This window comes from Penicillium robsamsonii (assembly GCF_028829455.1).
Source record: "Penicillium robsamsonii strain IBT 29466 chromosome Unknown utg000002l_segment0_segment0, whole genome shotgun sequence".
In the NCBI taxonomy this organism is placed as follows: domain Eukaryota; kingdom Fungi; phylum Ascomycota; class Eurotiomycetes; order Eurotiales; family Aspergillaceae; genus Penicillium; species Penicillium robsamsonii.
In genome coordinates, this window is record NW_026643220.1 from 58565 (window position 1) to 71609 (window position 13045).

General features: G+C 50.9%; 8 protein-coding genes across 8 annotated transcripts; 5 read left to right on the plus strand and 3 right to left on the minus strand.

The window, feature by feature from the left end:
• Window positions 1-305: 305 nt before the first annotated feature.
• On the plus strand, window positions 306-1754 carry N7447_003247 (uncharacterized protein; the record flags this gene model as incomplete). Its single annotated transcript, XM_057227522.1, has 4 exons — window positions 306-423; window positions 480-605; window positions 650-730; window positions 775-1754. The coding sequence occupies 4 exons, from the start codon at window positions 306-308 to the stop codon at window positions 1752-1754; spliced, it is 1305 nt and encodes a 434-aa protein (XP_057086863.1).
• Window positions 1755-1879: 125 nt separating this feature from the next.
• N7447_003248 (rRNA (cytosine-C5-)-methyltransferase RCM1) lies at window positions 1880-3670 on the minus strand (the record flags this gene model as incomplete). Its single annotated transcript, XM_057227523.1, has 2 exons — window positions 1880-3409; window positions 3473-3670. The coding sequence occupies 2 exons, from the start codon at window positions 3668-3670 to the stop codon at window positions 1880-1882; spliced, it is 1728 nt and encodes a 575-aa protein (XP_057086864.1).
• Window positions 3671-4065: 395 nt separating this feature from the next.
• Window positions 4066-4731, plus strand: N7447_003249 (GNAT family N-acetyltransferase; the record flags this gene model as incomplete). Its single annotated transcript, XM_057227524.1, has 1 exon — window positions 4066-4731. The coding sequence occupies one exon, from the start codon at window positions 4066-4068 to the stop codon at window positions 4729-4731; it is 666 nt and encodes a 221-aa protein (XP_057086865.1).
• Window positions 4732-5231: 500 nt separating this feature from the next.
• Window positions 5232-6288, minus strand: N7447_003250 (FYVE zinc finger domain-containing protein; the record flags this gene model as incomplete). Its single annotated transcript, XM_057227525.1, has 2 exons — window positions 5232-5621; window positions 5869-6288. 2 exons carry the CDS (start codon window positions 6286-6288, stop codon window positions 5232-5234), a joined length of 810 nt encoding a protein of 269 aa, XP_057086866.1.
• Window positions 6289-7558: 1270 nt separating this feature from the next.
• N7447_003251 (2-hydroxyacid dehydrogenase) lies at window positions 7559-8602 on the plus strand (the record flags this gene model as incomplete). The annotated part of the gene is made up of 1 exon (XM_057227526.1): window positions 7559-8602. One exon carries the CDS (start codon window positions 7559-7561, stop codon window positions 8600-8602), a length of 1044 nt encoding a protein of 347 aa, XP_057086867.1.
• A 151-nt stretch (window positions 8603-8753) lies between these two features.
• N7447_003252 (glycosyltransferase family 4 protein) lies at window positions 8754-10211 on the minus strand (the record flags this gene model as incomplete). The annotated part of the gene is made up of 1 exon (XM_057227527.1): window positions 8754-10211. The coding sequence occupies one exon, from the start codon at window positions 10209-10211 to the stop codon at window positions 8754-8756; it is 1458 nt and encodes a 485-aa protein (XP_057086868.1).
• A 752-nt stretch (window positions 10212-10963) lies between these two features.
• N7447_003253 (glutathione S-transferase) lies at window positions 10964-11858 on the plus strand (the record flags this gene model as incomplete). Its single annotated transcript, XM_057227528.1, has 3 exons — window positions 10964-11004; window positions 11064-11449; window positions 11503-11858. The coding sequence occupies 3 exons, from the start codon at window positions 10964-10966 to the stop codon at window positions 11856-11858; spliced, it is 783 nt and encodes a 260-aa protein (XP_057086869.1).
• Window positions 11859-12250: 392 nt separating this feature from the next.
• Window positions 12251-12759, plus strand: N7447_003254 (uncharacterized protein; the record flags this gene model as incomplete). The annotated part of the gene is made up of 4 exons (XM_057227529.1): window positions 12251-12269; window positions 12326-12361; window positions 12520-12635; window positions 12706-12759. 4 exons carry the CDS (start codon window positions 12251-12253, stop codon window positions 12757-12759), a joined length of 225 nt encoding a protein of 74 aa, XP_057086870.1.
• Window positions 12760-13045: the final 286 nt, after the last annotated feature.

Sequence of the window (13045 nt, forward strand, 5' to 3'; positions counted from 1 at the left end):
TAAGATCGTATAAATCTCCATTGCCTGACAATCTCGAGGCCGAAGCTCCCAAGTTTCCCTCCACTAAAAATTCCTTCTTTCTCCGAAATCAGGGGCTCACGGACTCATTTGCGGGGGAGATTGCCGAGTTCCAGAGCCATGTGAAAATTTTATACTTGAGGGAAAACATAAAGGCTAAGTTCAAGGCTTCAAGACTTCCAGGTCTGTAAATACTGAAGTAGTTGTAGTTGTGGTTGTAGTTGCACGGAGTAGTGTTATGCCAGGCAAAATGTCATTTCTCCGCCTACCTCCTTTCTCATCACACAATGGATATACGCACGTCCACTCGCTCTGGCAAATGTAATCTGCCTTCAGAGAAAGTCTTCTCTATTCAAATTGGTTCCGAGATCTTTCGTCTCTCGGGTGCTTCAATTGCCTCTGATGGTCAGTAATCAGGCTTGTTACCTTGCTACCTCCCAACTTGAACTGACTTCCAACAGCTCCATCCTACTTCTCACGCTTCTTCGAGGATCAATTGCTTCAGAATCACGATGCTGCCAACATCAGGACCCTCTATATTGATCGCGACCCCACGACATTCCGCGAGATCGCTAGACATCTACAGGGTATGAGAGTCCATGGACAAGCACAACGTGACGGAGCCTGATAGGCGCGCATCTAGGCTACCATGTCCGGCCCCAGGATGGCGCGCAATTCGTGAAGCTATTTGCAGACGCACAATTTTATACATGTGAGCATCCTCTGGTCTTATCCGAGTAATTGCTGACCCAATAGTGCCCCGATTGATGTCCCAGCTGTTCGAGTCCGAATGTTTTATTCAAATCGGCGACCGTCACTTCCAAATCCCTCGCGATATCTTTTCAGCTCCCGGTGACGCTCCGAATTTCTTCACCCTCGGATTCGCCGCCTTCTTTGCTTCTCCAACTGAAGTGTTTCCGGGCCTAGACCGCCAGGGTCTCTTACGACCTCCGGCCATTGTCCCGCCAAGTGTTCCGAACCGATCTGCGGATGTCTTTGATGAGCTCCTACATATGCTACGCGGGTATCCACTGCATATTAGAAACGAGGATCATCGGACTTCGCTACTGCGCGACTGTCGTTATTTCCACCTGCGCGGTTTGGAACAAAAGTTGATCCCCCATCAGATAACGACGAATCCCTTCAGCCATCGTTTGGAAATCGCCATCCGGCTCGAGGATGTGCGACCGTCTGGAATTCAGTTTGCCTTTGATACAGTTGCCGGTTCGCCTGCAGCCGGTGGAATTGTCACATACAAGCGCCCCTTTGTAGACGAGAACGCCGCCGATCTGGTGGTTGAGATCGGCGCCGAGTCTAGTCTGATTCATCGGGGGAGCATGCGTGTTGACTTTCTCAGCCTTTCGGAGCAAAGGATCGCCAGTCTGTTGCAGACAGTTGGCAAAAAGATGAACCTGCCTGATTCACATCCACCATTGGGCCAAGTTCCAATCAAGGTTCGAATCGACCGTGAAACTGATCTCACGGTGGATGGAGAACACGACCCTCAGCATTTGATGATGCCCAGAGCCAAGACTGAAACTAGCGATGATGGTGGACCTCTAGCTAAACGTCCACGAGTCGATACGGATGATGGGCCCTGGGTTGTTCGGACAGGACAATGGCGATTGCAAGTGCACAAAGGGCCTACCGGGGCATACGAGGTGGTCCTGGTTGCTGTCAAATTGGACGTATATACCAGTGCGCAGGTCCGAAACCGGTCACGAAAATTCCTTTAGTTGTCATGTACGTTTGTTCGAGCCTTAAACTGCATAATACGCCAGACGAGTTGAATTTAGGATATCAAACAGATGCCTTCGGGAATTGTTGCAGGCTGGGCAAACTTGCGTTGATATAATTTTATCTAATCGGAGAATCCTCCCCATTCTTCATCGTCTGCATCTTCTTTATCTCTTTCATCTTCGTCGCTCTCATCGCTCTCGCTGTGCTCACCGTGGTCATCATTTTCCCGTTCCGTCGCCGGAGCGGCGATGATAGCAAGACTAGGGTCACGAATGAATCCAGCAACGAAAAATCCTCCCAGACCTTCTGCGTCACCTTGCCAGGACCGGATACACGCTTCTAGTGCCTCGTCGGAGAGATCTACCGTGCCCGATGGCCCTGTCTCTCCCTCGGCTGGCCGCTCCTCGCGCACACCTCGTTTCTTCCATCGACGCAAGCCATCGGGCTGCTCATCGCGCCGCAGGAGGCGCCAGCCGCGCTCCTTGGCGGCCTGAGAATTTAGAATGCGAGCCACGACGCCCTCATTCTCAATCAGGTGAATAGAACAAGTACTGTACGTCACATGGGTAGCATTCGGGAAACACAGAGCGTGTTCCACGATCCGTGCTTGGATGCTTGATAGTTTGGTCAGCCGCTCCGAGTCGGTCGTCCCGTCCGGGATATCATTTTCATCTGTGGGCTCTGCCTGCGGAGTTCCCATGGTGGCTTTCGACTGCTCGCCACCTGCTTCATCGTCGTCGGGACGCTTCCTTTTCTTTCCATGTGACTTGGGCGCCTTGTATGCTGCCGCGGCAGGGAGTGTGAATTGAGGGACATCATCACGGCCGATGATTCCGCTACCAGAACAACTAGGATCCAACAACAACCCAGTAACCTTCTCAAACTGTTCATCTTCCGGGTCAAGGGCGAGGAAATCCTGACCTTGGAGCACAGTGACCGAGTCAGCACCGGCCAGACCAACCATTTTCTGCAGTGTTCTGGACCGCACGGTAGATGCATCCATAGAAAAGATTCTCTGGTTTCTGTTCTTGCTGCCCTTTTGTTGCTTAGCCAGAAGCGAAGCCAGGTGCGTAGTCTTATTCCCTGGGGCAGCACAACCATCGACCAGATCGCCCTCCCATGCATCGTTAGGCCCACGGTCACCCAACAAGAGATATGCGGGGAAGCAGGACGCTTTATCCTGGAGAATAATTTCCCCATTTTTGTAGGCTGATGAGGCAGTAAAGTCTGCGCCGAAAGGCACCGCCACCAAATCCGGAATGTTAGGATCAATGAACAATCTCGGCTCTGGCTTTCGGCTTTCCAACTCATCTTCAGGTGCCAATTCGGCAAGGCTGTCTACCCGACGGTAAGACTTGAACGTAGTGTTCAGCTGGTCTTCAAGGGTAGTGCGGATGTTATTAATCCGCACCCAACGCGGGTAAACGAAATGGCTAGTTCCATCAGCCAGTCGTTTCTCGCGCATGACAACAGCCTTGAATTGCTCGACGGAGGCGCACCCACGACGAACACGGGCCTTGGTGAACTCGGCCTTTAGCCTGGCCTTATGACGCTCCACAGTCTGGCGAAGTGTGTGGGTTGCCGGCGCGGCAATGCCTTTCTTCGCGAGTAGATGATCATGAACGAGGAGAAGAGCGAGGAGTGGAGAGAGCTAAATGGAAATCACTTGGTCAGTCAGTAGGTATCTCCAGTGCTTTCTCTGGAGTCTTCTCACCTTGCGCTCCAAGGCGAGAATGCCGGATTTGTCAATGACATCTGCTAGCACGGTATCCCATTTAGCAGCCTCGGTGATCAGCGCATAGAGCTGTGCTGGAGATGCGCGCAGGTTCCGAGCACTGTAGATCCGGGACTTGAACGAGCCGCCCGAGGAGGGTGCGGTCAATATAGCGACCGCATCAAAATAGAGGGACATTGGGAGAATGGAATGTTGGTCGGAGAAATTGAAGATTTTCGCGATCGAATTGATTATTTTGACGTTGTTTGTTCTGTTTGCATTGGATTATACACAGACTGGAAATATGGGACTATGGCACGCTCATGACTTAATATATTACCTCTTGGACGGGATAGATTCGCTACGATAAGAATATAGTCTCTATGTCTTCAATTATATTCAAAATTAAAGATGAGTAGGGTTCAATGTTCTGTGCCTGATCCCGACGGGATCTAAATATCTGGATCCGCCCTATAGTATGACCTTTAGTTCGTTCCACTCCAGAACTCTTCACCATCATTACCAACTCCAGAACTCTTCACCATCATTACCATTGAAGACCCCTGGAATTCAATATCCCCTTACCAACTAGAATGGCACCAAAATCAACGTTCATCACTTCAATCCAGCCACCGCCAGGACCCAGCGCAAATCTAGTACTCCCATCCGACACTAGCACCAACACCAACCCCACTATCTTCAACGATGCAATGATAATCCGAAAATCCGTCTTCATCGACGAGCAGCACTGCACCGCCGAATCCGAGATCGACAGCGACGATGCCCGCAGCTGGCACTGGGTACTATACGACAACTCCACCGCGACCTCCACGCCTGCGGGGGTGATCCGCCTGGTACCCCCGCCACAGGCGCCTCACGCCCATCTGACGGAACCATCAGCAGCGCAGGGAGCCCCCGAATACGACTGGGCGCATGAGCCCTGTATCAAGCTGACGCGGGTGGCGATCATGCCGTCGTTCCGCGGGCTCGGACTTGGGCGACAATTGGTGGAGACAGCGCTGGAGTGGGCGGCGGTGCATGCGGCAGATATAGACGAGGGCGCGGCGCAGATCGCTGCGAGGGGGCAGTCACCTGTTACTCCAATTCCATGGCGAGGGTTGGTCCTTGTGCATGCTCAGGTGGATGTGGAGGGCATGTATGCTGGGCTTGGATTTGAAACTGATCATTCGCTGGGTCGGTGGCACGAGGAAGGGATTGAGCATGTGGGTATGTTTCGGCGGGTGGTTCTGGATAAATAAGGATCTACATGGATACAAGATATAATACGGGTCAAGCATAGTCTACGAGTGGAGAAAACGCTCTAGGTTCAATATCAATGGATTCAACTAGATCGAGTAAATCGAACTAGATATCAACTGGGGCGGTGCAAAACTGCACATTCCCTCGAGCATGGATCAGGGACCAGTAAAAAAAGAAACATCAAATGAGATGGCCGCGCAATAAAAACCGACGGGGTATCCTGATCAACGAGAAGCAAAATAGAAAAGAGAAAAAGAGCAGAAAGAGAATCCTCCAGACACGATGCAAAGCCATAATATGGCTGCAGAAAACAAAGAGACAGAGTCCAGGGCCCAGGGCCTGTCGAAAACGCCAAAGCCATGGTCGCCAATAAAAGAGCAAGAAAAAAACAAAACAAGTCACAGGTGAGCATGGCTCGGTAAAAAAAATGATGAAAAGAATGAAACGCCAAACTGCAGCAGTCCTGCCACATTAACCATAGGGAAACAGGGCAATGTGTTTAGAAAGTGCTCCAGTTCCAGTCACGAGGAACGGAGGCAGCGACCTCGCCGGTCTGGCCTACGGTGGACTCGGAAGCCTGGTCGGCATCCGTGCCCTCTGAATCGGGAACAGAGACGCCAATCTGCTGAGCATCGATGATGTTCTGGATCTTGTTCAACCGATCGGAGCGGCTCTCTTCCCAGCGCTGGTGGGCGCTCCAGCACAGATCGCAGGCACGGGAGGGAACACCATCGGGGTGGAAGCGAGCATCCTGGTCAAGAGGCACGAGGTGAGGTGTGTGGGAGGCGCAGAAGACGTGGCCACAATGACGGCAGTGGTGGCGACGCAGGAAGATGCCGAATGAGGAGCGGCAAGTAGGAGAATCGCAGTTGGAAGAGGCCGAGTCAGCCTGAGAGAAATCAAGTTAGCAAAGGGTTGTCATGTTAAGACGATTAAATGCGATCAATGGAGATGTGGCTTGGATGTGACAGGGCTGAGGTGGACTGTAGCACGCCATTCCCGAGAAATGACGAGCTCACACGACATTTGCTTTCACAACTGCGCAATCTCAACCGAATCCAAGCCCTATAAAGGTGTGGAAGGAAGAAAAAGAAGGAACTTTTTTTTCCTTTCTTTCCCACTCGAGAGATACTCACTTTCCAGTGTGTACGGGTCGGAAGACCGGTCACCACACCCAGGTGTTCATTCTTCATCCACTCATGCTGTGCGCCCTGACTGATTTCGCTCGACTGGCTCTCCATGGTGGAGCGACGGCTGATGGGTTCGGAGTCGTCATTGAGGCTGTCGAGTGAACCATGCACGCTGCGGGGTGGGGTAATGGGAGAGGATTTCTGGGGTCGTTCGGTGGGTCGGAGAGCTGCAGGGACGTAGAGAGGACCCTTGAGAGGACGCAACTGGCGTGACTGCAGCGGCAGTTGGTGTAGGGACGCGGTAGCCATGCGAGGAGAGGTGGGGGAGTTATTGGAGGGAGTGTTTGTGGCGGAGTTGGTTGGGGAAGGTTGACCATAAACCGAAATTTGGTTGGTAGGCGGGTTGGTCAAAACGTGAGTGGCCATGATGCAAAGGTGAAATGAGGATTATGGAATTGAAAGAGGTTGAGAGAGTTTTTTAAAGGGAAGCTCAGTAAAAAAAAAAAGTATCCAAATACCGAGGGGCAAAAGGAGTTCAATAAGTACACAGGGCCGGGGAAGAGGCAAGAAAAAAGGGTGAACTGTGAGTGGCCGAGGCTAGTGGGGACTTTGTACTCTTATGGAGTCAGTGGAGTGGGGATTGTTTAGAGAACGGGTGAACAGTGAGAGAAGAAGAGAAGAAGAGAAGAAGAGAAGAAGAAGAAGAGAAGAAGGGAAGAAGAGTAGAAGAGTAGAAGAGTAGAAGAGTAGAAGAGATGAACAAGATAAAAAGGAGGTGAAGGAAATGAAGCATACTACTTGATGTTACCTTGGTATGTATTCAGTACGTGTCTGCCTTCTACTTTGGGATACTTGGTGGCGGGTACTACGTTTCCGCGGGGGCCAAGTAGCGCGAAGTAGCCCGTCTTTTACTCTGTACTCGTGTAGGCGCTACTAGTATGTATAGTACTTTTTCAATCACTTCTTCTATATGAAATCATAAATCTGGACTATAAAAACACTTTCTTTTGACCGCCATTTCCTAGGATTTAGACCGGTTTGAAGTGACGGGTTTCTGCGGGCTCACTTACGTCTGATCTGGAGTAGGAATACTATGTTATATTTAAAGATATAATTTATTGAGGACTTCTTCCGAGAGACCATAGACTATACTACAGGTATATGTCAAATCGAGCACTGTTCATTTATCCAAGACATGGAAAATATAAATCATAAAATGAGAAATCCTTAGCTTTACGCTAGTGAAGCTAATGACCAATCAGGCACTTCGAGGCGTGCCTTCTTATCATCGAGTCTTGATTGGTCGATTGAGATCTCGATTATTCTATTGGTCCAGACCTCGTCCAAGGCCGGAGCCCCGCGGAAGTCTGAGACTGTGGTATCCAATCAACTTGAGGGGAATAGAAATAATTATATGATATTTCTCAAAAGAGTAATCATCCAGAAGAAAGTCTCCCGTGTATATTATGTTATGAAGTACTGACGGAGGTGAAGAAAGACTGTTTCGGTTTGTACTCCGTACTGGTTATTCACGATTACCTAAATAGGTAGTGTCGTATAGGTTACAGCCGGAGATCTGGGGAAATATACCAGAATGGCTGCTTGCAGGTGTCATGCAACACCCAAGTCGTCATGACTTTATTCAATATGCAACCTCTTTCTCCCCCCCCCCTTCCCAAATCACAACATATACATCATGAAGTTGGCCGTCTTTAGCGCCAAATCCTACGACCGCACCTACCTGGATCAGGTGCGAGATCAGCACTTTCCGCAACTATGCACCATCGAGTACCATGCCTTCGCCCTGTCTGAGGAGACCGTCCCCTTAGCCCAAGGGTCCGACGCAGTCTGTGTCTTTGTCAACGACACCCTGGACGAACCCGTGCTGAGAGCTCTCCACGCCTACGGGATCCGCGCCATCCTACTCCGCTGCGCGGGATTCAACCATGTCCACCTCGCAACTGCCGAAGAGCTAGGCCTCTTCGTGGCGAATGTCCCCGCATACTCCCCGGAAGCCGTAGCCGAATTTGCCGTCGCCCTGATCCAAACCTTGAACCGCAAGACTCACCGCGCATACAATCGCGTGCGCGAGGGTAACTTCAACATCGAAGGTCTGCTCGGAAATACCCTACATGGCAAAACCGTGGGGATCGTCGGCGTGGGACGCATCGGGCTGGCCGCCGCGCGCATCTTCCAAGGCTTCGGGTGCCGACTCCTCGCGCACGACCCCTTTCCCGATGAAGAGTTCCGCCAGTACGGGACGCTAGTGGACCTCGACACCCTGCTCAAGGAGAGCCATATCGTGACTCTGCATTGCCCCCTGACAGCGAGCACGAAGCATCTCATCAATGAACAGACCTTGGCGCGTATTCGACCGGGTTCCTTGTTGGTAAATACCTCACGCGGTGCACTCATCGATACGACGGCGGCTATTCAGGCGTTGAAGACAAAACAGCTGGGCGGGTTGGCATTGGATGTCTACGAAGCGGAAGGCGAGCTTTTCTACAACGACCACTCTGGGGAGATCATCGAGGACGACGTTTTAATGCGCCTGATGACCTTCCACAATGTCCTGATCTGTGGTCACCAGGGGTTCTTCACGCGCGAGGCCCTCGAGGAGATCGCCGAGGTCACACTCGGCAATCTGTCTAATTTTGTCTCGGGCCTCTCTTGCAAGAACTCCTTGGTCACCGAGGGACATTTATTGGCTCGCCTTGACACAGAGCCGGTGAGACTCTAAGGCCTGGGGAGTATATTTGAATATTAAGCGTCCATGCGTTGATGTTTTGGCCAATCTACCAATCAAACACCCTCTACCAATATATTATCCAATATTAAGTACGCAGGTAGATGTTTGAGCATAGGCTGGTATTAATATGGCAAGCTACATTTCAACCGCGCAATGGACGGGTGTCCTGGAATTGACCCTGAACAGCTTGCCCGGCCCGGGGAAGGAACCGATTTCCATGCACGATCAGTGGGACCACAGAGATCAACCACATGAAACAAACAATCCCCACAGCAAGCAGCAGACGGAGCTTCTCGAAGACCCATCCAATCATCCCAGGTCGGGTAACTTGCTTAGAACCCTGCGATTCCTGGTCGGCATATGATAATGCCTCGGCCATTTGCCATGCTGCCTGGCAGTTGATCTTCTCCCAGGTGGCATCATCCGCGTACTGACGTGCCGCCATCGCCAATTTTGCTCGCCGTATTGGGTCGAGGGAGATCTCCTTGACCGAATGAACAAAACACTCTACATCACGCGGTGGAACCAGATAACCAGTCTGTCCATGACGGATAATATCAGAGGGCCCGCCCTGATCCCGCGCGATGACAGGTACTTCACTGGCCATGGCCTCGAGGACCACCAGCCCAAATGTTTCCGTGATTGAACAATGAAGGAACAGATCGGCAGACGCATACGCACGAGATAATGCAGACCCGGTGAGAACTCCAGTGAAGATGACGTGGTCTCGAACACCGTCAAACAGACGCTGGACTTTATTCTCAATGGCCACATTGCGATTCCCGCCGACAATCAACAGCTTGAAGGGTAGTTTGTCTGTGGCTAATTGTTTCGTGACCTGCGCGAGAAACTCAAATCCTTTCTCTGGGGCCATGCGGCAAACGCATATCAAGATGATTTCGCCATGAGGCGCAACGTGACGGCGATATGACTCGTCGCGCTGTGTCGGCGAGAAGAGAAGCGTGTCGACACCACGACCCAGCTGGGCGAGTCGATTGACCGGTACACGCGCATGTTCCAAGTATTCGCGGATCGCAGAGCACGGATAAAAGATGGTGTGTACGGCGCGGGTGCTGAACAGAAACCTCTGAACTGACGCCAGGAGCCACACACCGAATGTGTCCAACGGTGCAGGCAACATGATTTCTGCATAGGCGGACAAGTCCGTCTGAAAGTTAAGCAACACCGGCGGAGGAGACCGCAGTTGGCGGATTTGCAACAGCATTTGGAACCCAAGGGAGGCTGGGCTGGCGAGGTAGATGATGTCTGGCTGGAAGCACTGGCTGAAGAGATCATCCAGATGGAACGGATAGACCACTGTGAGATCTGGGTTATAAGGTAGCGCACATCCGGGTAGACGGCGCTCCCAGGCCTGCTTGGATGATTGACCTTGGAAGTTGGGCGCGACGAGAATGAGTTCCATGCCGTTGTCAAGTAGATACTCGACCAGACTGCGCGTCGTGCGACTAACTCCGTTCACGGGACCCCATGATTCTGTAGCGAAGAGGATCTTCTTGCCGCGTAGGGTACTGGGGAAGTCGAGGTAGAAATTCTTGCCCTTCACGCCCTCCGAAGAGAGGAGAGGCGTGGATTCGTTCATTGTGAGACATGAATTCAATATCTAGGTACTCGAGGAATGTAAAGGTGTTTTGAAGCCAATGTCACCAAATGTCATCTCTTTACATATACACGGGGTATCTATATGCTGATCTATGCACGTGCCCTGACTGCCCGCTGAGGAGCGTTGCTTAGTGGCCAGTCGCAGTTCACGATGCACCGCGTGCACGAGCTTGACCTTCTGGTGCGAACGAATTTGAATTTGAGGAAAAGTGCGTATCGAAATGAAGACCAATCTTCATGTGGGATCCCTCTAGGGCTCTTCTACTTTGAACTATACACCAAAGAGGGTAGTTTATTTTATATATCTTGGGTTGGAATCGGCCTTGCGTTTCTCTAAGGAGCTTGCACCCTACAGTCACTAGATGTTCCCATGGTAGTGGAAGTTGACGGAGAATAGCCTTGGCCTGTTATATGGAATACACGTCTACATGCTCCTTTAACTGCTGTGAAGACACGGTAAAATACTGGAAGATGGAATGCCGGTCTAGTCCCAATTTGGCAATATGGGATAGTATCCAAAAATATGTAGGAAGTACATGTCTTCAGGTATTGTATGGACATATAAGACTGAATATACCATGAAGTTTGTAGATCTCGGCCCTTTTCCCTCTTCTGGTGAAGAAAGAAGCCTCGGCCTCGGGTCAACTCCAAGATTGACATCATCCACGTGCGGGTACTTATAAGTGTCCCATCCCATCGACTTTGCTATTTCGTATCAAATTATATTATAACATGATGGACAACAATCAAGGTTGCAAGATTACTCTCTATTGGTATGCTCCCCCCCCCCCCCCCCACGGTTGCTGTACATTCATACTAACTCACATTTTAGGCTCGAGCAATCTCGCAGTCACCGGATCCTTTGGCTTCTGGAAGAACTGCAGTTGAAATATGAGCTTAAGACCTTTAAGCGCCGCGCCGACAAGCTTGCCCCAGCTGAGCTGAAGGAGATCCACCCACTGGGCAAGTCGCCTCTGATCACCATCCAGGCACCGGGCGCCGCAAAACCGCTAGTACTGGCAGAGTCTGGTGCGATCGTGGAATATCTCTGTGACCACTTTAGTAGCGCGCGACCGACGCTAGTACCACAACGGTATACCCCCGGCAGCGAAGGCAAAGTGGGCGGAGAGACCGAGGAATGGATGCGCTATCGCTACTTCATGCACTATGTGGAGGGTAGTCTGATGCCTTTCCTGGTGATGACTCTGGTCAACGACTGTAAGTTACCTTTCCATTAGGGATCATCTAAACAATGTTGACATTCTCGATAGCCATTCGGAACGCCCCTCCATTCTTTGTTCGGCCGATCACCAACATGGTTGCCACGCAAGTGGAGAATCAGTTCCTGACCCGCAACGTTGAGAGTAACCTCGCCTTCATTGAGGAACAGCTCCGCACAGCCCCCGACGGTGGCGAGTTCATTTGTGGCAAGGAGCTGACAGCTGCCGATATCATGCTGAGTTTCCCAGTCATTGCTGTTACCATGCGATCCCTGAAGGAGGAGAAGAACAAGGATAAATATCCTCTTCTTGTCGCGTATGCTAACCGCCTCGAGAGAAACGAGGGGTACCAGCGTGCTACGAAGAAGGTTGAGGAGATTGAGGGAAAGTTTTCAGCCTCCATGTAATTTAAGAGGTCAGGACAAGGGGAGTGATGGGATTTTTGTAAACTATTAATGCCTCAGGTCTTATTTCATACCTCCGTTGCATCGGTGCTGAGATATGGAGGACATTTGGTTGGCGGATGATCTCGGATATGCTTGCACACCTCCACAACCACAGACATCGATAATGAGTATATTCGCCAAGGATTAGAATGAAGAGCGATAGGAATATAATGATATGCATATCTTTCTCTGTGCAGAGTGTACGTAGTTTATTTTGGTATAAAATTGTGAGCGCTCGACGAAAGCTGATTACGTCATTCAGCTGATTCATCATCATGTGACCTTCAACTTCAATCCCGAACGCTTGCAAGCGTTGTCCATTCTGTGTCCACGCTTCAACGCTTCCCGCAACAATGGCTGGTCCTAGCAAGTGTGAGCATTGAGAGTCCCATGAGTGCAGTGACCTGAATTGCTAACCTATTGTCCAGCCCTGATCCTTGATCCGGCCTTCCAGAAATACTATGGTACATGCCCCCCAACCTCTCTCATCCCGGATTTCGGGTGAACCTCACACATTGCGCTGGCACAAGTCTACATACCAGCTAGTTAAAGCAGCTCTCTCAAACTCAGCACCTTGCGACACGATATATCTACGATTAGAGATTGACTAACGGACCCACAGAACTCAATGCCAACCGTTACAAGTACTGGCGCTGGACCCCGCGTCATGCCATGCTCTCGTTCGTCTACATGGGCCTGATTCCCGGAATCCTGGGTTACGTTGCCTACAAGTACGAGGTATGGAATGAACCATCATGGGATTGCGATTGTCCAATCCCACGGAGAAACACGCGCTAACAATATGCAGGGCAAGTTCGAGTTCCGTGGCAAGCGCCGTGGAGATACGATCTCTGAGTGGTAGACATTTAGCGATGAATTCCATAATTCAATTCCCGTTTTTGTTATCAAACCCGTACCGAGCAGCGACTGTGACACGCGACATGGAGAACTACACACGGAGAGGTTGGAGATACTCGTGTGCTAAGGGGGTTTTGCCCGATGACTCTTTCCTTTTGGTGCCGGTGCCCGTTGCGCGGGCCGTGTACTTTATTACAAGCATATACCGCATGGATTTCTTTATTTTGTTGACTTTGTTCGTCATGAAACTCGGTGTTTCCTTTCAAGGCTACACATACAGCTCCGGAGTA